This window comes from Triplophysa dalaica, chromosome 2 (genome assembly GCF_015846415.1).
Source record: "Triplophysa dalaica isolate WHDGS20190420 chromosome 2, ASM1584641v1, whole genome shotgun sequence".
Taxonomy (NCBI): Eukaryota; Metazoa; Chordata; class Actinopteri; order Cypriniformes; family Nemacheilidae; genus Triplophysa; species Triplophysa dalaica.
Window position 1 is genome coordinate 8,825,305 of NC_079543.1, and position 26,900 is coordinate 8,852,204.

Consider the following 26,900-nt stretch of genomic DNA (forward strand, 5'->3'; position numbering starts at 1 on the left):
AATCACTGTCATTGCTGTCGATTTGATTTGTTCCATTCATCTGTCTCTGAGCAGGAAGTTGTCAGAGGTTGTGAGGGTATTGGCTTTGGCCTCCGTGGCCAACAGTGCATTAAAACTGCCATTGCGAGGCCAACTCCATCTGCAATTTATTTATTCACTTATTAATGCAATGAATTAGGGCTTCTGCCAAGCTCTGCCAGAGTAAGTCAGTCAGAATTGGCATCAAGTGAGTAGTTGGAAGATGTTGGGGTGGGGTGGTGCTGGGGGGCTTCAAGCGCCTTAATAAAGCTTCAAACATTAATCTCTCTCCGTCTCAAATCTGACTGAGGCTTTTAACTAACCGGTGTTCATGAATCGAGGCCAGACATTGGCAGGCCCCCTAATCCCTCACAGTTTGGATGTGAAGATCTTGGATCAACATTTGCTCACCAGTGGCATCTTCTCTGCTGAACCTCAGCCAAACCACAACGCTCTACTGTATGGAGCCGCATGGATATGATAGACAGCTCCATTGGTCTTAGGTTTTTTGGAGCGTGGGCGCTCTCCTAATGAAACGCTTAACCGAAACCATGTTTTATTGATCGTGCCAGTTTGGATCTAGACCATTTTAAGCCGCTAATGGAAAACTTGCGGTCGGTAGTAATGATGCTTTTTTACACAGAGAGACCTCTGAATAAAAGAACATTGAACAGATTAAACCAGTAGACCGTTTTTGGTTAATGACTGGTTTTGGTGCCATCCTGTGGGTTTTAACCTTGGTTAAAATGATGTCCATTACGATACTATTTACTGCCTGGTATATAACATTTGCCGCAATGTGTGCATTTTACAGCCCATCGGGGCAATTTAACTGATCGTAATTTAAAATTACTATTCCATAGTTCCACTCAAACGCTTTGTGATGCACGGTTTATGTGTATGTATTCACACACGTCGTTTGACTGTTTGTGTGACTCCGAGCGTGCTGTCTCACAGTTTTCTGCTTTGAGAGCTTTGATGTAACGTGCCTTTGCACCTCAGAAGAACGTTTCCTTTTTCTCTCCGCTGCACCTATCCCTTCTTACCTCACAGCAAAGGGTGGCATGGGGCTCTGTTTCCCTTTCTAGCTCCTGCGTTTGTTGTTTTTTTCCTCCTCTCTTGTTGCATTTGTTTTGACAGCCTGTATTCAGCCCATGAGGGTTTGATGTGACTGAGAAGCTAGCTGCTTCATGCTAACATTAGCATGCTGTCTGTGCACACAAAGACGTATTTTCAGTTCAGTTTGATGAAGGATACCCTGTAGAGTTGTTCATCTATTAACGTGTTGCTTTTCTGGAAATGTTGATTTTGTAAAAATTATGAGCTTGTTTTTTGTGTTCCTATTTCTTCCCTGGTCTGATTTTTCAAGGTGTTTATTTTGTTTAGTAAATAGCTAAATAAACTCTTAAACCAATGTCATATTTACTGCATTTAAATATACTGTCGTCGACACAGTTTAGAAGACTCCTTTTATTGAATGCAAATATTTGACCGCTATGGTCATGAGCATAAAATAATCTAAATGTATTGTTTATTTTAATTTAGTAACAATGATTATAAAAAAGTACTGTATGGAATTTTGGATGAAACTGCTACTGGTGATTTTTTTCCTGAACATTTTTCACATTAGGCCTCAATTTCTTTCATCAAATTTTGAAGGGATAGCTGACCCAAAAAGGTTTTCTCCTTTACTCTCATGTCATTCTAAGCCATTTTCTGTGCAATGCAAAAGAAGATATTTTAAATTTTTTAAATGTTGGTAACCAAACAACATGGGACCCCATTGATCCCACAAAATAGCTTATTTTCTGCTAAATCTGTCTTATACAGGTCTTAAATGGTGAATACTGTAAATCATAACAATTTTCAATTTAGTAAACTTTCTCTTTAATTCGCAGTTCGCTAATGAGTCAAAATGAATTGTCTTTCCCTTATATTGGTGAGAACAGGGTAACCCTATTGATTCATAAATGTCTTGTTTTTAACCTTGCTACATTTTGCATATCACCAGAGGCTGTCTGCCATTCAATCAATGTAAACCTCATTCTGATCAATCTGCTCTGTTGGGTACCTGACCCACAAATCGATCATCACTAAAGCTCTTGTGACGTCCGATCGCCCCGCTGCTTCATTAAATGCCTATTCCATAGTAATGGGTGACAATGGATTACCATGGGGCCACCCCCTCTGACCCACCTAAGGCCACTAAAGTGGGCCGATTGGTGGGCTCTCGGGGACTATAAAGCCTCTAATGATTGTAAAGACCTTAAGCTGGCAGTCATTTGCCCTTTTATTGCCATTCATAAGCTTCATTGGGCACTTTTAGATGCCAGATCTTTTTTGCATATTCTTCTCTTTTCTCTCAGTATCCTGACCTTTTTTGTGTTACAAAAAGCATACAAAAGCATACAAAAACTGCATCATTTTATGTCACTGCCCACCAAAAGCTGTGTTCTGCTGAGCTGCTATGACAGCCTCTCTCTGCATTCAAGCATTTTTCCTTCCCTCTAGCACAGGAGCAGAATGATGGAACAGAGCAGCAAACCAGCGAGTCATTTTGCTCAATGCTTCAGCGATTTTCCTTCCTCAAATATTCATTTTTTCTCCCCAAACCCCTGATTCTGTTTGAAAGGCTCAAGATGCTTTGGTTCCCAGCTATTACGAGGTCGTAGATCATCAACATGAAGTCTGAATGACTGAGACTAAAATACGAGTCACTCTGTCAGATCTAGTATTTGGAGCTCTGTTGTTTGCCTGTGGCTTGGCTGAGGGCTCCTCAGAAAACCGTTTCTCATTCTTTGGCCTGTTTTACTCCTTGAGTTTTTAATAGCAAAAAAATATAAAAGCTATTTTCTGTCTGAGTAAGCTCAACATCTTGTAACATAAATATCTCAAAGCTCTGAAGATACAGTAAAAGGTTCTGTGAACTCGTACATTATTTTATTTTTGTTATTTTTATCAAATATACAGTTTCCATAAATGTCATTGACTATTGGACCAAAAGCAATCGCCACTTAATTTTTTTTTGTTGCTTGTTAAATTAATTTAATTAACATAAACACAATTTTACATTTTGTCACAATTTAATTTGTATGCGTGTAATCCAATTAAAATGATAAATATTGCTGTAGCATTGGTGAAACTTCTTCACTACTTATTTTGTGCTTTCGCTTGCTTATACCCAATTTATTTAGAAATTATTTTTGGGGTTGTTTTGATGTGTGATATTGCCCAATTCAGTTAGATATCTACTACACAACGTAGTTGGGTAGAGTTCACAGTTTCATGTTAAAAAAAGAACACTTAGCAATATGTAGAACACCTGTCCAGAATCAAATTAGCTTCATCCCAAAAAAATTGTTTTGGGGTCTGGATTATGTTTTCCTCAAAACATCTAAGCTTCTTGTGGTGCAAAGTTGTGGTATGTGAGGTAGATTTTCTTCCCATGTTTTTTTTATTCAATTCTAGTGTGGACATTTTCTCATATTGAATTGTGTCCACTACCATCAAAGTTTTCTCGAACCGAGGCTGCCTTGCTAAAGAGATTAAAGTCAATTGGATGAACCAATCCACCAGTACTATTGCCTGCCGTTATGTAGTTCAACAGCAAAATGGCTTCACTTGCTTTCTTTGTAAGTTATTAAAGTTTTAGATTGATGTTTAAAGGTCCAGTCATCCCATATAACATAACTGCATGTTTAACATAATGGCTCTTTACATTGTTAATATATGTTTATCTTCAAGGTAGTACATTATTGTAACTCATTTATGAAATTAGATTCACATTTCCTGAAAGACATGCCTTCATGTCTTTCATGAAAGGTAGACAAAGGCTAATGCTAAGGCAATGCTAAGTTTTAAGTAACTTTTAAGGTAATTTGCTTTAGCTAGATTATTATAGAGTAATCTATGATATAAATATTAAAAAGAGACTAAACAAATTACAAATCAGTTTAACAATGTAGAAAAAATATATAGTATAATATATTTAGGGAACATTTACCTTGTTGAAGATAAACAGCATATGCTTGGTTAGATATGTTTTGATGTTGATTTGTGCAGGGCTGCGTTCTACGTTGCAAAACGTTTTTTAAATGGAAACGGTGGTGCAGTTGAACACCCTGTTGTGATGACCCAAGAGTTGAATTATGGCAGTTGAGAAGGCCATTCTTTGTGTTCTTTTTGAAGAATTTTCGAAGCCTGATCAAATCTGTATAGATACGTGTTGAATACTACAAAATACATCTCTTCTAATATCTTCAATTGTTGAGTACTGTATACCGAGCTGCAGAGGACACATTTAAATGACTTTACTTGGAACCATTGTGCGAGTTGTCTCTTTAATACCACGTGGGTTGTATACATGTTGCTACTGATTAGGCTGACATTCTTGATACACCCACCAAACAAGAGAAATCATATCTCAAACCCTGTTGCACACCGTTGCAAACCGGTTCCACGAAACGTTGCGAACCGGTTTGCGTCATTAAACGCTAGAACAGAACCCAATAGCAGGCAGATTAAGGGGTTACTTTTATTAATAAACAACGAACAAAACAAAAACCGACGATGGGGAAAACAAGACACGAAAACAGGGGATCTCAGGAACGTAAACTGACTACACTAAACTAACAAAGACTAAATACAACACTAGACTGACTCGACTCAGGGAAATGTAGCAGAACAACAAGACACCGTCATCCGGACGCGAAACAAAACGAACTACTACAGGACAGTGGAAACGAGGGCATTTTAAAGGGGAGAGTAACAAAGGGTAATTAACAATTGGCAGGTGTGGGTAATGAAACACTGAAGGGAAGCTAACAAGGAAACGAGAGGGGCGGCCCATATACGAGACACGAGAAAGCATATGGCATGCCAATATAAAAACAATGCCATGTCTTTCTCACACTTTCTCACGTGGGATCTGCCATGATCCTCCCACTAGACTAGAAAACCATGACCAATGGGGCAGAATCATGACAGGTTTGAGCCCCACGTTTAAGATGGTCATGTGGTGGTTTAAGATGTTCATGTGCTGGTCAAGTGCTGGTCTAGGCTGGTCCTTAGCTGGTCATGTGCTGGTCCTTAGCTGGTTTAAGCAGGTGAAACCAGCATCAAAACATACCTAACCCAGCATATGCTGTTTTCTTCAACAGGGTAGATACCTAAGGCTTTACTTTATCTACCAGCTAAATTGCCTTTTACACTTTTTTATAATCATTTTCCTCTCAATTTCTGGAGATTTCAAACTTTCACACTTGGCTCCACATACCAAAATGTGAAACAGTTGCCGCCCATCAACCCCTGACCATGTAGAGATTAGGCAACTTTGTTTTCACTCTCTTTCTTCCCATAAATGTGATATTTTTCACGTTAATGCCGTATTGAGGCAGTTTTTAGGCCAACACACTGCTGATGCTTTGAATCGCAATCCTGTCTGCGCTGTTTTTTTCCTCAGGAGAGCGTGTAGGTGTTATCATAGACAAAGGTTAGCAAGCACTTACTCACTCATAATAAATTTTTGATGGATCCTGAATAATGCAAACTGCCACAGCTCTTCTGGTTGCAGTGCGTTGCTATTCACACATTTAATAGCGTTTACATTTATTTTCTTATCTTACACATGCAGCGAGCGCTAGAATAAATATTGCGACATTCAAATGGCGATAAGCAGATAAATCTTTTCCGGTCCGAGAAACATGAACTATGGAGACATTTACAGCATATACTGTACATATACAAGTGCAACGCAACATCATGCACCTTCACGTCACAGATCCAATTTCATGGTCTTGATTCTGAATAGTAAATTTTAACCGTTACATAAGTGAAATTGCTACAAAAAAAACTTGAAAATGTCAAAATTACCTTGCTGGATGCAACATATCGTTTACTTTTGTCTTGAATTGACATTTTTATTGAAACAGGAGATTTGAAAAATGTTAAGGCATTAGTTTGTATTGGTTTAACTACCTAAGCACTTCTTACACATTTATTTGCCTTATATTGATACATTTTTTGATACATTACGATTGGCTTTACAAGTCATTTTAACTTAAATTAGTTACTCTAACTAGTTGACATTGCTTATTTCGATGATTCAAAATATATGTAATATGTAAAAGTATATTTTGAGATGACAGTATTTATCACATAATTGTTTTACAGTCTGGTTAGTTGTACTGAAAGTGGTATTGTAGGGAGGGACATTCTTGTTTTTAGAAAGCATATGATTGGGCAAAAAGCTGTGTATATGACCTCAAGGCACATAGACTAAAACCCCAAAAACCTTAATTTATCTTACATATTCATGTCAACTTAACTTGTTGGTGAAGTACATGTTAAAAACCGTTTAAACATAATGTCTTATTTGCTCATCGCTAGACCAGGGGTTTCCAAATTTAAGAATCCAACAGCCCCTAATGTATTAAAAATAAAAACAATAAAATGCTTCATTGTCAGTGTCTTTAAGAGTACAAAAATAAACACACACGCAGGATATGAACATAATCCACATTGAACGTCTTACATTAATGTGCCTTGGCATTCAGACGTCACACCATTGCAGGGTGGACATTAAAATGACATTAAGGTTTGTTTAGAAATGTTCAAATGTCTTTGCATAATAGAACTAATTGTTTTCAAGTGACTCACTTAATGAGATGATGATCTGTTATTGATGTCAATGCTTTGAGTTTGATATCTAGTCAAATACGGTACATTATTTGGCAGACATTGAACTAACTACATACCACACACACAGAAACAGTTTGCATGCTTCCACTGGACCGGAAAAACTACTTACTATCATTAATTTTTGAAAATATAGCTTTTGAAAGTTTGATTCATGTTGTTGGAATATTGAAAGTAAACATATAATATACATATACATATACATTCTCTATATTTATTTTTATTAAAACCATTATTTATTTATATAATTTTTTTAAGAAGCTGAGAAGCTCCACGGTACACATTTGAGAAAAGCTGTTCTATATTATGAAGATCTGATGGCTGGCCCTCACAGTTCTGTCTCCGAAAGTGAATGGCACATTGAGGTTGCTGCAAGTCCCAGCACTATAAAGCCGTTTCCCACTCTACCCCCTGACCCAGAGCATTGTGGGATAGGAAGTTGATAGACTGATGCCTCGCCCAGTGATGAATTGTCCTCTAAAAGGAGGCCAATGTTGGGCCATCAGTGTCTCTCCAACACAGCTCCAGTGTTGTGCAACTCCCGGAATACCACAAAATAATAGCCAGTTGATGTAAGATATGTTGGAAGGTGGCCAGTTTGTTCTCTGCCTGCTTTAGTCAGTTGTGACACATGTCACAGAAGGTCAAGTTCAAAAAGAGACATATCCCATTGTGCCACCGACTCGCATGTCCAGCTCGTATAAGATCACAGAAGTGGTTTCAAATGGCAAGGCGGTCAATAAGCTGTTTATGAAAGGGGAATCTGTGTTATATTGGCTCATCTTGTCTTGTTTCCCCCGTGCCATTTTGATTTGCACGCAGTCGTAACCTTTCAAAATCTATTTCCATGAAGCGTAGTAGCCACATCTGAATTTAAGATGAGCTCAAGTAAACACGCAGTGAAACGGAGAAGCCTCGCCAAGCGCCTGTTCTGTTTGCCTGAAATATGGCTTTGGTTGTCGGTTTTGTAATGTCGGGTCATGTTTAAAGAACACGATGCAGAGCAAATTGTTTACCAGATGAAAAAGATGCATTATGGGACATCACAGGCAACAGTTCTATTTCACAGAAAAAAAAATACTTTATACACGCAGCAGCGTATTAAAGGATCTATTGACAGAAATGCAAAATAATATGCATAATTATGTCTTCAGGGGTGTTTTAAAGACCTAAAGTTTTTATTAGCTTAGGGCGGGCTTTTTCTATCTATATACACCAAGGGCCCCATTGCATAGAATTCGCAATGTTGTTTCTACAGTAGCACTAAATGGACAAACTGTTATAAAGAGCAAATTTCGTAAATATGTTATCACCTATGGGAAATAAGCGACAACGTGATGACATCTTTTTTCTGTGTCAGCCGTCGTAGTGCTTTGTGAGAGATGGGGAGGAGTGCAACGAGCTATAGGTTGCTATTCGCAACCTAACCTCTAGATTACATTTCATACACTGAACCTTTAATACATTCAAGCATGATTTGCCCTCACAAATTTTTTATTTTTGTTGATGTTTTTATTTTACATATTCCACGAGGGGGTCCTTTCGTGGAACATTGAAGATAAAAAACAAAATAATTTTTAATTTTGTGAGTGTGATTCATGCTTTGAAGCATTATGATGTACTGTACTACATTTAAAATAGACATCGAACAGTGTGTGAATAATATAGAATGATGTTCTTTTTTTCAGAAATGCACTACTTCATTTAAGACAGACTGTAGTATAAGAGAAAAAAATCAAATTTTTAATGAGTAGTAGGTAACAAGCACATTTCCCTGCTTCCTTCTCTTTTCACAGTTCCTATCACACTTGCTTCAACTGACTCACACTTGCTTAAACTTCTTTTCAACAAGACATAAAAGTTGCTGTGATTTTTCTACACACACAATCACCTCATTTGACACTTCTCTGTAACTCTCTGCATACATTCCCAGAGGCCTGCATGACTTCTCCATCCTCTCTGTTTCATGTCGGCAACTTCCACCCCGCTTGATCAGACCATTCTGAAAAAGCATTCAGACCCCTCACCTATTGAAATGATTTATACATGTACCAAGAATTGAAGTTGAGCTTCAGAAGAATGAAATGAACTTGATTCTTTAACACCCTCTTACAAAATATATGTGTTTCTTATTAAAGGTGCGAGCTCACAGAAGCTCCTTAAAAATAATAATACGGTCTAAAGGCTGCACTGGAAGCACGTGCACGTATTTAAATTGGATTACACGTCTTTCTTTGGAAATCAAAGTGCTTGTCAGCGGGGTAGCGTTGAGTCAGAAATGGTGAGCGTGTCCCGGTAGTTCTCTTCATCCAAAAGCTTACATTCCCTGTGCACCAGATATTCATTAAAGCCAAGGGTACAGGAGATGGCCTGTTGGAATTGGGTCCGTAGTGTAAATTTTAAATAGAGTTGGCTCCATGGGTGCTGGAATTTGCTTATCATCATGAATTCATTGTTTGATGGGTCAGGGTTCCTTGTTTCATTTTTCTCAGATCGGTAGATAGCATGTTTGTTGTGTATAAAATTTGAAAATGGATGCTTAAAGGGACAGTTCAGTCGAAAAACAAATTAAACCACTTAAAACCAATAAAAAATTCCAGTTAATCCACAAGAAAAAATATTTTTGTTTTGTTTTGTTTTTTATTTTTACATTATTTATATGTTTACATTTATTTATTCAGATTTTGGATAAGGTTAGGTAAATGAAAGTATTTTAGTATTACTCTTAGGCCAGGGGGACTACAGTAGGCTACACACGAAATGGTGAAACATATCTCAAATTCAAAATTCTCATATTCATATTTTCCATCACGTTCAAAGTCAAAATATTAATCAATTTGTATCCATTTTTACACAAAAGCTTATTGTTTGCTTTGACATTTATTAACACCCTGGAGTCATGCGGATTACTTTTATGATGGATATACCTTTTTCCGAAACAAGGGCACTATTAAATGCCATTACAAACCTATAGGAAGAGCCAGCCTATTTAAAAAAATTACTTGAAGAAAAAGAAAGTTATATAAATCTAGGATGGCATGAGGGTGAGTAAATGATTTATTAAAATTCATTTTCGGCTGAACAACCCTAGATATTCCGCTGTAAACAAGGCTGTTGATTCAGAATCATGTTGTATTGGGTGAAATATCCATCAATGCAGATTCAAGAGGCCTTCAACCTGAACCTCCAAAGCAGCGTGTAAATACACAAATATTAGTTACTAACTCGAAACCCACCTCTAGCCTTCTCCTGAATTGAGTAATTATTTAACATGGGGGTATGATTAAAGGAACGAGAGATTTAATTTTACCGTGCAGAATGATTAGAGGTATTGAATCACAGTTCAATTTAATTAAATTGCTTTTGTAATTCAATTTTTGCTGTGCAGGGGAGATGGCCTGGCCATTAAAATGTGTGATTGATTGATGAATTTTAATCTTGACTGTGGTCAGGTCGAGACAGAGAGAGAGAGGCAGATAGAGTATATATAAAAAGGCTCCGATTGTTTTGTGCTTCATAACTTGGCAGATGGAATTATTTGTTCTGGTTTGTTATGTTTTGATTCAATGGGTAATTTATCTTTGGGATTTAATAGACATCAAAACTTTGGCTGTGATGCTATTACTATAGAAAATTACAGCTCGCCTCTTAGTGAATATTTTGTTTTAGTAAACACCATCACTCTTTATCTAACTACTTGCTTATGCACATGTGAGTGTTTAGGATTTAATAGTACGTGCATGGCCATATATCACAGTATTATACAAATAATCAGCATTTATCTGTCGAGGTTTAATGACATCTTGCATTTTTAGTTGAATTATTATTTATATATTATTACGAAATTGTGCTGTAATGTAGGCTACAGTTCACCAACATATTAATACTACTACATTGAAGTTAAGTGGCAAACAGAATCATTAAATCCATTTTTATTCCCAGATGCAACATGTGGATATATCTTCCTTCCCCGTAAATTAGAGCGTTCATGTTGGATTTGTCCTTGTTAGGCAAACATTAACCTGACCTCTAACTCCTAAACTAATTTACTAGCCCCACCTGATTGCTTATTCCCACAGTCCACCTGAGCAGATGCGAATGCCTCACATCCTTCGTCTTAACATACTTCATCCTTGTTCAATGGCATATAAGAAAGAAAGGAAGGATGAGGATGGATATGGGAAAGGCTCTGGCCTTGGGCTGGACTTGTTCTGAACACCATCTGCTTGCATTTGATTTTGGTCTTATTCGTTTCTCTCTCTCTCTCTCTCTCTCTCCCTCGCTCTCTCTCTCACACACACACACACACACACCTTTTAGTCTTTGCATTTTCTTTTGTGCATTAGACCAAATTTCTGTATTGGATGATGTAATTTAAAACAAGGTCCCTTTGACCAATTAAAGCTGTACTGGCTTCATATATTTGAGATGTTTGGCCTCCCTTTGAAGAACTTGTCTTATTCTGTTGATACTTTGCAAAAGTTTTAATTAAGTTAATCCAAATGTAGTCTTAGAGTTTTTAGAAACAAATCAATATTAAACCTTTTAACTGTCTGAGCCCTTTTTGAGCTTTACATGAAAACACATGTTGGAACTAAAATGTTGGTAACTCATGAATTCTTTGGAATATAGACTTACGGTTGGTCTTGTTTGAAAAAAAAAAAAAAGTAGTTGATTATTGCAAAAAATAAAATAATACACACACAAAAAACGTAATGTATGTTGTTAGGTTTATTGTAAAAAATAAATAAAAATGTTTAAAAGAACACTCTTTATGAAAAAGAATCAATTACTCTCCCTACATAAATTATTATTAAAATAAGAAATGTTCTGCCTGATTTAATTTTGGTTTGGTTTTGCTTGTCCTTGATGGAAAGAGATGTTTGTGCAGGCCTTCATTTTTTTCCACATTTATAGCACTCTTAGAAAAAGATGCGAGTCTTATTCTTAAAGTGGGATGTAAAGATAAATGTTTTTTTTATAACATAAACATAATAAAGTAACCATATAAACAGTATCATTTGTATTTCCTTGGCAGACACAATTTGATCTCATGAAACAAAGCCACAACATATTTGTTTGTTAGTCCATCTGCATGCTATGGAAATTGTCGTGTTGCATAAACTGCACATACATCAACATCACGAACCAGTTGTGAAATGTCATAATTGCAGGTTGATTTTTAAAGGGCGCTTTAGACCTGCTCAGCATCAAGTAAGAGCAGGCCACTGTAAATGCTGGAACGGTCAGTATACCGCTCTCTCTCCAGCCATTGCTCTGGAGTAATTCCCTCTTCAGATGGCCGAGCCCGCAGGCAATGTTCTCACACTCCGTCGAGCCAGACGTTCTCGTCCGTGTTTCCATCCATTGCCATCCTGTTGTTGTGAGCGAGAGAGAACGGGGGAGCGAGGGGCCGAGCGAACCCAAGGGAGGGAGACGTGCGAACAAGGGCTAAAATGATTGTTTAGCATGAAGGGGAGCCAGACGACATCCATCAGCTGCCACATAATAGTAAAAAAGCTTGGTCGCAGAATGAGCACGCACAGGTAACACAGCAAGCCCTTCGTGTCCAAGCGCTGCGTGGCACGTGCATTCATATGTCTGTTAACCTTAGGCATTAAATAAGAAATGCTTATGAGTTCACAATGAATAAATACCTTTGACCTCTTTAAAACATTAGGTGTGTTGTACACTTTTGAGACAGAAAATTCTTGGTTTGATAGAGAAAATACAGAAATAGGGTGGTGTCAGACGTCATATCATAGATTTATTTTGTAATAAGACTAATAAGATGATGCTGAATTGAATCATTCCATCATACACAGAGGTGTATTTGCTGATGCTAAGCTGTACAAAGCTACATTATGAAATTGTATGGTAATTGACTTCCTGTTTTTCAGACCTCATATACTGCAAAGAAAACAAGCTCATATTCACTTTCAAGCAATACAACACTAATATTTTGTACATGGAACAATATGTACTGCAGTAAAAAAAAAAAAAACTTACCAGTTTGCATGTGTCTTGTCGTGCAGTAAGTCTTTTACATTGATGTTGGATGACCTTGTCGCTCCTGAGGTTTGATTTGAAATTCAACAGAAACTAGATTGGATTGGTCACAATACATCTTGAAATGCTGATTAAATGAAGTTTTCGGAAAGTCTGTTATTTTTTCCCACGGCTGTACATGAAATATATGTATTTCTTAGAATCTTCTATACAATACAGCTCCAGTCAGTCACCTTTGACTGTTCTTTTCCTCTGTCTGATGACTGACACACACAATGCTCAGCATGACCGTGTCTTTCAGTACAGTTTGGGTTGAGCGTGGAGGAAAAACGAGCGGAATAGAGTTGTTTCGTCAATAGAGAAAAGTCTCTTTTCCGCCAATTTCCTGGCCAATTTCCTCCAGCTGCATTCTCCTCAGACTATGGAGTTGACAAGTATACTCTGAGGGATCTTTCTTCAAGCAGCTACAAAGCGTTGCGCTTCATTTCACAATTCATTCTCACTGCTTCACAGTGATTGCCCTTTTTTTGCTTTCAGGGTAGGGCTGCATTTCATTTCTCTACGGGAAGTTACAAGATCATGAAGCATATGTAATTTATTTGAACAGGTATACAAATGTGAAACATTATAAGTTATCATGCTCATTTACCGAAAGTAGATATAGACTTATATACAGTACCTCTGGTAATGGTTTTGTTAGTTTTTGAGGTGAACAAATTCATCATTCTATCCTCAGATTGGTTTTCACATCTCTGTCTGTCAATCTATTGTCGAGCCGATATAAACATCTGTATTTATAACTTTTTTGGGTTCCCCCTGTCTCTTACTAGAATGATGTGTTTGTCTATCAGTGCACCATTATCGTGTGATAATAAAACACACAAAACCAGCTCTAAGTAAACAAGTTATTTCTTCCTAAATTATTCTTATGGCCTTGTAATCGATAGGACAGAGAAGCTACAGGAAGCGATGCGGAGAGGGAGGAGGGAGTGTGGTCGGGAAATGACCTGGTACTGATTCAGATTCAAACTAAGGCCTCCTACACAAAAGCAAAGCTGAAAAACATGATAGAGCACATGCACTGGTCACCAGCAGAGACAGAATAAGAGAGAACCATTTGTTGAAATAAGAATGGAAGAATGGAAGAATTCGCAACATGCGATTTTGAGGTTGTTTGTAAGGAAGGTGCTGTTGTTTGATTACTCAATAACAACTAAACACAATAAGTAAAGTGGCTGAAAAATACGGTTTTGCGTTGCGTTGCATCGCGTTAAGTTAATTATTTAAAATTGAATTATGTATGTAAGATAAAACAATAAAATAATAAAATAACATAAAACGAACCGTGAAGTAGCCTTGGACCACATATTGCGATGGGGTCTATATCACAGCTTTATGAGATTTTTTGTTGTTGCTTACTGGCTTGAAATCTTTGAATTTTTTTCTTTTTCAAATGTAATTTTCACAACCAGTTTTGGAGATAATAACATTTGTCTCCCAAGTAAAAAGGAGATGTACTTCTGTGTCTGTTGCCAAGCATGGTTATTCCCATGAAGCATTGTGATTTAATGACCACCACTTCTTTGACATGCTTTAACTTTTAAATGTTCTTTTTTGTTTGTTTATTCGCGATAAGTATTGGCCCAGCATATGTCTGTCTATTTATGCTAAATACTGACCATTCGGCTAGCAAATGTAAACATTCTATAAATTATATGACTATAAAGTCGGGAGGAGGACAGCTTGACGCAGTTAATGTGGCTGACCAGCGGGTCAGGAGGTATATTCTGTGTTAATTTATTATAGCAATCTGATTGCAGATAAGAATACCAACTTCGAGATACGTCCTGGTGTGACAGAGTATCCCTACAAATTATCATCCCCAACAAATCCTTCTCTGTTGGTCTCCTCCCACAGTGTTGGGAATACAGGACTGATAAATAATACCCGGTTATGGAAATGGACCGACTGTAATGGATGTTCAATGCAGTCTGCATTGTTTTACGTAAATTATTGTATTATTTTATTTATTTTTGAAAAATGTAATAAACTGATTTTTTATAAGCTGAATGCATCATTAAAACTGAAAGGTGATTCGTTTTTTGAAATACGTATAGCCTGTGTGTTCTAGACATGACGTGCAGTTGTGTGAAGTGGCTTATCCATTCTGATTTTATATCTAGTGGCATTCAAAAATAAATTTTAAATGCTACACAACACTTTTGATCATAAATTCATTCCGTTACTCATTTCCCATCATATTAATAGATCATGCGTGTCAAGCTATGCATTTGTATACATTCACCCACTTCTGGACTTGTGCCTTGTATCACATTATGCATTAGTTTGGCAGAAAGCACAGATCCAGTTTAACATTATTATGGCGGACTGACTCACATAATCTGACACTGACTGATCATATTGCACATGGTGTGGTCTCGCCCAACTTATCTGCGTTAAAACAAACTCGCTGCAATTCATCTCTCACCTTCGAACCAGTACAGCATGCTTATGCTCTGATAAAGTGTACAAACCTAAGAGTTTCCCATTCATTAGCATTAGTTATCCCCCGGTCCAAAACCTGTTAAATATTTACACTAAGAGCGAATAAACTCTCCAGTGGCCATGTTGACTGCACTAGAAAGAGCCAAACAAAATCTCCCCCGTCACGCCCGACCCTGCGCCTGCCTCAGTACCCCACGGTCTCTCTCGGACTGAAAAAAAACATCCGAACAAGAATCCGGGGTGGACAGCTAATCTCAGCGGGGGTAAATGTTCATTCGGGTATTTGAGACGGTACTTTAGGAAGGAAAAATTGAACTGCGAAAACGATCCTGCGAGCTGCCATTATTTACAGCGGGGAATGGGGCCACTCCTTGCCTGAGTCTGCATTCATAAATCTCCTACTGGATCCGTGAATGTAATCAGGTGCTTTGCAGAGGACACACACTGGCACAAGACACTCCGTCTCTCTTGTCAACAGCCGAAGCAACTGTATTGTCAGAGGCGAGGGGTGTGATGCTGAAATCTGTGCTTTTTGAATCAAAGGAGGGACATTTAAAGCAGAAACACTTAGTAAACTACCCTCCCAGATATTTTGAAATGTGGCAACTCTCTTCTGCCGTGCGTTTTTTTCCCGCTGAAGGATAAGGACAGGGCTCAAAGACTGGGCAGCGAATACAATGGTGATTGTACAGTTTGTGTCTATCTGTCTGTCTTTTGAACACACAAAAGAACACAAGCGCAGGCACAGACGCTTGCTTTAAGAATTGTCAGGGGCCCTTACATGAAAAGTACCATCTGTCTAAAGCTGAACACCACGGGCCTTTGACACCAATTTATTCCGTTTCATCTTCACTTGCTACACACAGCTTTTATTCCTCAATTTATTTATTTATTCATTCCTCTCTCTCACTTTTACTCAGTTTTTCTCTCACTTTCTGTCTTTCCCAGTCATAAATCTGTTCGAAGGGTTGCTGTGTTTTTTTTAATCAAAATGGCAACAAGTGTAAAGATCTTACAATGTGCACAATGTGCATCAAAAAAAGTAAAATAAAAATAAACATACAAATAGATATATGAGCAACACTGTAAAACTTTGCTGTAGTTTTCACAGCAGGTTTTCCAGTAATTTACTGTAGATTTAATTACTACTTAATACTACTGTCCTATTAGTACTGTTTTCCCTTTGAGTTAAACTTTAATTACAATTAAAACTTGACTTTGTCTTGTTGTTTTCTACTAAAAATATTAAAAACTTCTTAAATTACGAAACATTGACATAACAAGAAACGTGACCTAAGATATTAAGTCTTGTTTTATCAAAGAAAATATAAGAACTATGTTGTTATAAAAATGAATTACATCTGCAGTACGTTACAGTAAGTTTACAGTGCAAAGCAATATTTAACCAGAGAATGAGAAAAGTTGTTATCTGTCGGAGGATCAAGGCCCAATATCATGATTCTGCCCATCTTGTCTTGCTTTACTTGACCTACTGGCAGAATCATGACAGAACCTCATGTTTTATGTGGAGAGAGGCATTATGACCCTTTCGGCGTTCCGCATTCTCTCTCCGGTCTCGTCTCCGTTCCTGCCCTCTCATTTCCTCATTAGTAATTGTTAATGATTTCATGCCAGTCACATGTTCCCTCTTGATTTTGATCCCCATATAATGCCCTTGTGTTTGCTGTCTTATGCTGGTTCGTTTTGTAGTACTTCATGTCTCACGCCTTCGTAAGTTGTCACATTTATAGCTCTTGTCTAGTCTAGTTTGTATTTAGTGTTAGTCCTGTCTAAGTTTCATATAATTAGTTTGTTACCTTGGACGCCTGTTTTTTCCCCCTGGTGAGAGTTTTTGGTTTATGTTTCACATGTTTTGTTAGTCGTTTTTTCCCCCATTGAGGGTGTTTTGCTTTGTGTTTTGTATAAAAGTCTCTTTTGTTACCCAGTCATCGCTGTCTGCATCTGGGTCCTCATTGAAAATCATGACACCCAAGGTGGTCTTGGCAAACATCCGAAGTCTTTAACATAAAATGACAAAATACACTTCTTGAAAGTTATAATTTCATTAAGGACCATTCATTATTTGAATCTAATGACAGATAAGCAAAGAGTGTCATCTTAAATCTTTTTTAGTGTGTTTTAAGTCAACATTGCATGAAAAGATTGTTATTTACAAAGACATACAAGTTCTTTTCATTTGCCATCATTAAAAAAATATTTTAATAAGTAACTTAATCCCTAGATGTGGAATCTTCAATGTTCCTTATTAGTCGACTACTAATTCTAACCAAATCTTTTTATTTTACTTTCCATGTCTTTACCACTTACTGTTGATGCCTTCCTGAACCTGTGTGAATTACAAACTCTCTTTAAACAGGTAAGTTTAATACATTTAAATATCCCAGCATGTCTTATTACAGTGCCAAAGCCAAATACCACCGTGGGTTAATGAATATAGAAATGGTTACATAGCAACACTTCTGGAGATCTTCATCTTTATTTACACCACCATTTTTACGTACACAGGCATTGGTCAGGGTTATATGTGCGAATACTGTACTGCAAGCATACAGAATGCAGTATGGCATACTAGAGAACATCACTTAATACATACAACACATAAGTGCTCTCATTGAATTCAAGTATCCTAGTATTTTCCTTTCTTTGGCAAAACGCTGATAGCCAATCAACTGGCCTAAAAGAATAAAAAAGACTCATGTACTTTTGACTCTATTCGTGATAAAATGATCTTATGACTGACATGTCCATCTGTGCTTAAACAAACTACTGTACATCAGTGCCACATATTCAATTAAACTTCATAGCTTTGTTGTATTAAGTTTTTTTTTCTGTCAGATATACCAGGACCATATTATTTCTATCTCTAATTTGACCTGAAATTGAACAACCTCACAATGTACGGACTGTCTGGGTCAGTAATAGCTCACTGCAAGTTATTAACATGCCACATATTGCATGCAGAATTCATGTTAAATATTTGAACAGCCAGGAGCATGGCCCATGCAAAACTCATGAGGAGGCGTTGAGCTTTCACGCCGCATATAGAACAATTATTATTTTACAATTGATCCAATCACTCCTTCACTGGTATTTTTTCACTAGCAGTGTAGAGATAGAGAGCAGGTGTGATATAAAGAGTCGTATAGTATGTAGTAATAGACTTCAGATCAGGGCTGAATTACGGTCACATGTTGTGTGAACCTGCCCCTGACTTCTATTACAATAACCTTATTTGTCTTGGGGTCTCCAAAGAGATGTGCCCCCACAGGCTTTGTGCAAGCGTGAGGCCAACATTTTGACTTCCACATAAGGTAGAAAAGTACCTCAATACTGTCATAGATTATTGATTTTATATTCATTTTATGCGTTATCAACATGTTGTCACCACATGAATGGAAAGTGCATTCGCTGTTACTGATCACCATCGGCCATTTAAAAACCCATATCTGTCGACCACTAGTCCCGCGGTTGAATAGGCTTTTCATCTGCAGCATTCATTGTCCTTCTCAGTGCAATCAAGATTTCTCATGCTACCCTCCAGATTCCATTTTTGCACAGCGTCTTTGATATCCCGCGGTGCGAAGGAATTACTGCGGAAATTACTGCTCCGCAAGGTTTCTTTCTTTTTTCTTCATCCTGTCAGAGTGGAGGGTGTTCAGCTGTTCAAACACAGATATCAGGTGGTTTTTATATTGTTTTTGTCACTTTGAATCTCATAACCTGCAACTGGCTTTTTGAGATACAGCAGAGTGGCTGTAATTGTCAAGAAAAAGATAATCCACTGATAAATAAACTCCTGGTGTAAACAGTGCTACATAATGTTTTAATCCCAGAGTAAATACACACTACGCATTTTTACACTGTATATGCTGTTTTAAAATGTTATTACTTTCCATTTGCATGTTTTCATAGGTCTATAGTCTGGCCAGTGTTATTTGCACTCTGTACCAATAGTCATTTACTTTTTTTTAAAGGATCTTTAAGGTTATATATAGAAAAAACGTTGTTTTATTTGAATGTCATTGCTATTCATTGTGTAATATTTACCATTTTTTAGCGATAACTGCGAATTGAGACAGAGAAATCCACCACTCAAAGGTTTCTATTAAAAGTCACTGTCAGAGTCAGCAAATAAGTATGACTGTTGTATCACATTTCCGATATTTTTCACATTTCTGCATAAATTGAGAACAGCGAGCTTCGCAGCGGGTACGAGCCACAAGATATTACGCCAGCTTGCAGAAAAGAACAATCTGCATTGTTCCTCACGTACAACTATACGTTTATTACGGTTCCACTAATGTGCAGCCAGATGTTGCAGAACATTAGCCTTCAGCTAATATCAGAGCGTTGTCATTCAGCCACATGGTGGTCGGCTTTTGTCGCGGTGTTATCCATTAACATGATGCCCAGACGGTTTGCAGGTTTATATGACATGGCTTAAATTACCATCCTGATAGTCTCTTTTTCCCATCTTGCATTGTTTCGTAAAGAATATTGATGCATGTACCCCTCCTACTTGCTTTCATTTTCCATCACATTTATCGTTTTGCTTTCAAACCAAGACGTGGGTGCACATATCTCTTTAAATGATGCTAAAAGCTGAACCGTGCAAATGAGTCCTTATTCTCAAGCTATACAGTAGGCATTACATGTTATATATAGCTATTCGCATGATTTAGTTACATTCTTGAAACGGCATCAAGCCCCTGGCAGCGATTGCTAATGTGTTGCCAGCGATGCAGATGCACATTTGAGAGCGACAAAGCTGATGTTGGTAATTATAACAATAAGCAGAAGGAGTTTAAAGATGTACTGCTCATTTAACCCATGTTCCAATAGCAGCCAGTTCTGACAGCAAATAACCAGGATGACATCGACTCTATACATTTGTGAGCCACCGGAGGAAGGGCCAGTCAATTCCAGTTGTAGATTTTTAATGTTGAATAGAAGAGCCATGGTCAATCCTCTGGGTTTTGGCAGGTTATCTGTTTTTGTGAGTGAATAGAGGCACAGAATGAAACACGTTCAGTCACTGAGAGGCAGTAAGCAAGGTTAATTCATTTGTTAAGCATCCTGTGCTCTATGAAGATGTTTTTATGAAATGTATATTTATATATATATATATATATATATATATATATGTGTGTTTTATTAATGTCAAATTGTTAGAACTCCATAAAAATGTTCACGGTTCACGATATTTCCAAGCATCACATTATTTCGTGTAAAATACTGTTTTTGAGTAATGCTTGAGGAAACTGGTTTATCATGTTGATGCTTAGATTCTAATACTTGTTGAGAACAGTTTTTATAGAGGACAGCGTTGTTCAGCAGATGTTTTTCAAAACTAAGGAAATTTAATGCAGATAGAGGTTTCCTCAGATTTTTTTTAGGCAGCACATGGACAGAAAAGATATGTTGAATAGTGCAGCTGTGGTCTTTTGGTTTTGGATGCATTTCATGAGAAATTATTGAGCTCATATTGATGCTTTGGCAAATCAGAGCATAGTTTGTATCTACCGAGGTGACACATGCAATTACCATTGCATTTTTCCCTTGAGAGAAATCGTAGACTTAAGTAAAAGACAATAGGCCTTGTCCATTTTTATTGTCTATCCCATATTTTTTAGTAATGGTGCACTGACTTTGACAGATTTTGATGATTCGATCTTTATTTCCCACGTGGTTGTACCGTGGTAGAGATTTACTGCTGTCTGTCCGCAGTATCTTGGCTTGTCTGTTGATCTTACGTTGTATACCAGAATTTACCCTCTGAAGTTCCCTGCTGCACAACATGTAAACACACTAGAGCTCTGTAGTACCCTCTTGATCTTCATTTTGGGCCCCCCCTCTCTCTCTCACACACACTTGGATGTGCACACACACACACTCACTAACAAGGTCAAAAGCTAATGTCTTACCCCCCACCATTTGACACAACTGCCATCCCACAGAGTTCGTCCCTCTCACTGCATAAATTCATGTCTATACCACCGTGGCTATCTACACACCCCTCCCCCCTAATGGTACTGGGCATATAGCCAGTGTTCCACATACAAATTATACAAAATATCAATAAAAGACTTAAATAAATACACCGTAACACCCACCCTCTCAGTTGTTCCGCGTCACCAACTTATGCAATTTTTATTTTGTTTTTATTGTTTTCTAAAATGCCAACAGATGCAGGAAAATTCGTAATTGGCTAATAGCTACTCGTATTGATCCATCTCAAGCTTCATCTACACGAGTATTAATTATTAGAGCTAATTGTCAGAGCTGTAAAAGTCTGAGGGCCAAAGGTTTTATAAGCAACGTGAGAAGAAAGACAAATTCAGATCGCATGACACTTCAAAAATAACTCACTCCCTTTTGAAGATAAATGGAATATAACAATATTTAACAGAGAAGGGAATTCGATGCGACAGCCAGCTTCCTTGAGATAAAATAACAATCATGTAATATGTATACAAGGTGAGCTAAAAATGCTAAGAATAGGTCACAGTGATGCTTTGTTTGGAGGATTTTAAATATGGTGTTCTATAGAGAAGAAACGATGAATGAAATCAAATAACTGTCTCTATTGTTTCCCTTGTTTGCCTCGCTGCTGGTGTTGTTAACAGTTATTGTTATTGAAAGACATGTTTTTGTTTTCGCTCAATCCAACCACCTGTTTCGTGAGGGATATCATGAATACCAACAATTGCGTGTTTGTCGGCCGAGCAGAAAACTATGCAGTCTGTAGTCATTGTACCATTGTGTTAATATGCCATAAATCTGTCACTCAGTCAAACAGACATCTTTTTCTGTTTTTTTAATACTCTCCAGAGGATTCATTAAAAACCCAACCACACATTGGAGTGTACATACTTAGGGTCTGGCTTCAAAATATGGCATGAACAATACTATTCAGCGCAAGGAAAAAACAGCAGAAAATAAGATTGTAGTCCAAAGAGTGTCAGACCAGATAGACATTATGAATAATAACGTTTTTACCTGACAGAAAACAGGAGTGAAAAAAGGAAATGGGTGAAGCATGTTACATTGCGTATCATTTACAACAGTATGAATACATTGGTTTATTGGTTTAGCTTGGGTTAGCTTCATATACGCATCGAATACAGTGCTGCTGAAAATAGAACAGTTTCATATCAAGTATTAAAGGATTCAAAGGGGCGGGGCTTTGGAATCCATATTAAAATCGTTGATCAGATTATAAAAATACTTGCTCAGTCCTACAATGTACCTATTAAAGACGTTTCCCAGTCATACATGATAAATGAACTTCACACATGCACTTGGTTGAAACAAACCACAACATAAGAACACACACACTTAAATGTAAATGCGTACACAAACATGCACTCTCACACACATACGTTCACATAAACCCTCATCGAAGTGTTGGCACACGCACACCAGCTTCACAGTGGCAATTTTCCATATGCTATCTGAACAAGTCAATTATAATAACATCCAGTTGTTCAGAACTGAGAGAGACAACGCATTCGACACAAAGTGACGTCTCTCTTTTGTTCTTAGTACTGAATGCTTTATGCTGTGGCAGTAATCCTTAACCTGAGCTGATCTTCGAGACTGCATATAGACAAGCAACAGGCATATAGACGGACACATAAAGCCTGGGAGTGTAAGAGACATCCGAGGGCTGCTTGCTGCAGTATCTCGTTTTTCTCCGCTGCTGTGTTGAACACTAGGGAGCAGTCTGTACCTTCTCTCAGCGGCCCTGTTATTTCATCAGCGCTATAGCCTCTGATGCAGGACGCACACAATCGACCGATCACGATGATCTGTCACGCAGTAACAACGGGCATCTTAAAAAACAACATTACATTTAAACATTTAAACAGAAAACCACTATGAAATAAACATCTAGAATGGGGTGACTCTTTTATCAAACGATCTCTTTTGAAACACTTCGTCACGTCCATTTCAAGTATATTTGATGTAAATGTTTAAGGCCTCTCAGACAGATTTTTACCTCTCAGCTGAGGCGCTTTGAAATGAAATCCATAAAAGCAGGCAAGGAATTAAGGACGCTCCTTGTCTTGTTTATTTGAACAGCAGACAAATGTTTAACTTTATCGGCATCAGATCAAAATGTCATCAGCGTGGTTTGTTTTAGCATGTTTGCTTAATCTATTCAGGATATGGACAAGCAGGAGAAACTGCGACAGCCACAGCGATCAAGCTTTGCACAGTGATTCGATCTCGAATCTGAATCTTAGACTGAGGTTTAACATTTCAAATGAAGTGAAGCGCTTCACACAGTCCTGCTTATTTACATCCTGCGATACTGCAGCAGAGCTCACTAACCATCTTTCCTTGTGACCACAGACAAACAAACAAACAAAAAACAGTCGTCAAACTCACCTGCAGAAATGAGCACTGTGAATAGCAATTCATTTATTTAAACATTTGTATTTTCCTCTTTTTTTTTTCTCCATAGTTTACAAAAGAAATAGGATAACATCTTGCATTTATATTCCCACTCTTGCATTTCTGCTTTTTAACATATTTTACATAGAATCTTATATATTTTTTTTAGGTTTATTTGTTTTGTTGTTTTCCTCTCCAATTTCATTTGTCCGTGTGTCTGTACCACAGTAAAAATGTGTCCTCGATAGCTTTAGAGGGTTCTAGAATATCCTGAAGTAGAAAGACACATTAAAGCTCAAATATCCACTCCTCACAAGAAAAGCCAGGACAGGTCAGCGTAATTATTCCACATCTTTTGCGTCAAGTACACAGGTTGAAGATGTTGCAGTCAGCACTAAATCCCTGTTTTCTGCACTCCAAACATGTAGCTTCCTCCTGAGAGCAGCGAAATGAGGTGCAGAGAATCCAACAATACACCAAAAGCATTGAAAACAAGATGGGCGTGCATCACACCTCACACTCCCGTGATGCCTGCTGCTGGCACGTGCAAGAGCCATACTCGTTGATGATGACAAGTGCCCCCTCAATATTGTTGGTTTTGTAGTCAACGTAGTACTCGGACGCAGACGTAGTAGCCATCTGCTGTATGGTCTGCTTCTGTTTCTGCTTGCGACGCTGGCTGGTAAAGCATTGCCTCAACTGCCTCATGCCTGCTGGAAAACATTTCCAGGACACGTAGAGTATGAGGACTATAATCAGGAAGGAGAAAATTAGGGCCATGGTGCCCGTCACCACCTTGTGAATCTGCATGGTGCTCTCCAGGTCATCAGTTGACACCGTCACTGTCAAGGAGTTGGTCACCACCTCTCCACCCTCCACATCCTGCAGCTCGTACGGGTTCCTTGTTGGGCCATCGAATATGAAACCCCTGGCCCGGTTTCTGGTGGCGGTGAAGGTCTGTGTGGTCGCGTCCACGTTGTCCTCACATAACTGGAAAGCATATACTGCGTCCAGAATGTCCTCACCCTGTGCAATGTCTGGGTTGGCACACAACAGGCCATTGTCACGTTGTCCCTGGAAATTGCTAAGCCAAGAAGCCACGGCACAGACGTTCCTGCTGCATTCCCAGTCATTATCCGACAAGGTGATGCTGCTCAGGGATGTCCAGGATTCCAAGATCCTCTGATCTATGTAGGTCAGTTTATTGGAGTCCAACATAAGAGTCTTAAGGTTGGGTACACTCTCAAACACATGTGGCTCAATGTACTCAATCTCATTGTTGGAGAAGTCAATCTTCTCCAGGTGGTCCCAGGTCCAGTCAAGGGTGCTAACCACGATAGTGGCCTTATTGTTCCGCATGTAGAGGGTCCTCAATGAGATGAGGCGGGGGAAGTGGGCCAGATTGACTTTCACCAACTCGTTGTGCTCCAAGTGCAGCTCGGTGAGCTTGAAAAGCCCAGCAAATGAATTGCGTGCCAGGCTCTGCAGCTGGTTGTAACCCAGATCCAGGAATTGCATGCTCCTGCAATCCTGGAAAATCCGCACGGGGATGAATTTAAGGGCATTGTAGCGCAAATGTAAATTGGTTAGCTTCCTAAGGCCATGGAAAAGGTCTGGCTCCAAATACTGAAGTCTGTTATAGGATAAATCCAATATTCGTAGGTTGGGCAGATGTCGAAAGGTACCGTTCGGAAGGCTTTCTATCCTGTTGGTGCTCAGGTCCAACTCTTTAACCCTTCGGAGCCTCTCGAAGGCGCTCTCCTCCACAATCTCAATATTGTTATGATCCAAATAGAGCCAGGTGAGCTGCGACAGGCCCACAAAGTCCCCCTCCCGTAGCTCAGAGATGTTATTTTCACGCAGGGACAAACCAATGGCGCTGCTCAGGTTTTGGGGGATGTCGGTTAGGTTGAGTCCCTCGCAATACAACAGCTTGTTGTCGCATCGACACAGCCTCGGACAGCTCCCCCCCACCAAGGGGACTATTTTCAGAACGATGCCCAAGGAGCACAGTATCAGCCCAGGGGGCTTCCTTAGTGGCCACTTTAGGTACAGACCAATTAGGAGGAAATCCATTAGCATGAATATCCTGCAGTATCGTAGAGAAAAAGTCCATTGAATATTTCACATTTGTTTCATTTTGGAGATTAGGATTGTATTCTCCCCAAATGTCATTTAATCAATATGTATTTCTATAGACGTGGAAGGATTTGGGTTACTTAAAGAATCAAGAAATCCTGCCCCACTGAAGAGAACGACAGAACTAAACAGCGAGTCACTTTGCTCGGTGAAAAGAGAGACGGGCAAGTAAAAAAGTGCCCCTCGTGAAACAATCTCACATGAAAGAATTCCTACTCACCCCCGTGCAGAGGCTGACAACCTCTATTCAGTTGATCCCTTTGTGCCGACACTAATTATGTGCGAAACTAAAAAAGACCCCAGTGTGGTACAAATTCAGCCCCCCCTCCTTTTCATCAGACACCAGATACTGGCAGACTTACAATGTCTTAGTTCTCCTCGTGTGAAAGAGAACGAATCCAAGCGGCATTCAGCAGGCTGGTAGGAAGTGCAAGTTTCCCGGGCTGCATGCATGAGCACTGTCCACTCTCCTCCGGTTCTGTGCATCGACTGCTGCGCCGCGGATCTGTGAGAGAGACGAGCGGGGGAAAATGCGCACGGAGGAGGGAATAATCCACTCCGAACTGACTCTCTCTCTCTTTCCTCCCTTCTCGTCAATGACTCCCGATCTGTTGACGCAAATTACCATCCATAACCTATAGCGATCGTCGACTTGCGCAACGTACGTGGAGCAATGCTCGTTGCCATTTTCTTAGTTTCTTGACAATTATGCACATGCAAAAGATGTTTGATCTGCATCACACAGCTGTCTTTTTCTGTTTGCTGAATTGTTCGTGTAATAATGATATCCAAAAATCACTGGTGAGAGGGTTTGTAGTAAGACTCAAATCTTCATCGTTTTCTCATCTGAGTTGAGCTCATTTCCTGGGGGCTGCGGAGGCTGTAATTGCTGAGGCTGAAGGCAGGCGCGGTGTACTGGGTGGAGAGAGATGCTTTATCCCTTGCAGTAGACTAGTGCACTGGCAGTGCATGCAGAAACACCTTCTGTTCACTGAGTGTCGTAAGCCACTCACAATTCAGCCCAGTCTCTCTCTCTCTCTCTCTCTCTCCCCCACCTCCTCCTGCTGCACTTCTGCTCACCCTTTTTTCTTCAATGCTCTCTCTCTCTCTCT

The 26,900-nt window shown here is 38.8% G+C and overlaps 2 protein-coding genes across 2 annotated transcripts in view; one reads left to right on the forward strand and one right to left on the reverse strand.

The window, feature by feature from the left end:
• The window catches only part of ctnna2 (catenin (cadherin-associated protein), alpha 2), a 372,393-nt gene that overhangs the window by 235,044 nt on the left and 110,449 nt on the right, over positions 1-26,900 (forward strand). The window lies entirely within an intron of this gene.
• On the reverse strand, positions 22,052-26,804 carry lrrtm1 (leucine rich repeat transmembrane neuronal 1). The gene has a single exon (XM_056771012.1). The coding sequence runs from the start codon at positions 25,729-25,731 to the stop codon at positions 24,157-24,159; it is 1,575 nt and encodes a 524-aa protein (XP_056626990.1). The 5' UTR covers positions 25,732-26,804; the 3' UTR covers positions 22,052-24,156.

What these genes read in the sequence shown, in the direction of transcription:
- lrrtm1 (XM_056771012.1), bottom strand. Translation starts at nt 25,731, where the DNA reads ATGCTAATGGATTTCCTCCTAATTGGTCTGTACCTAAAGTGGCCACTA.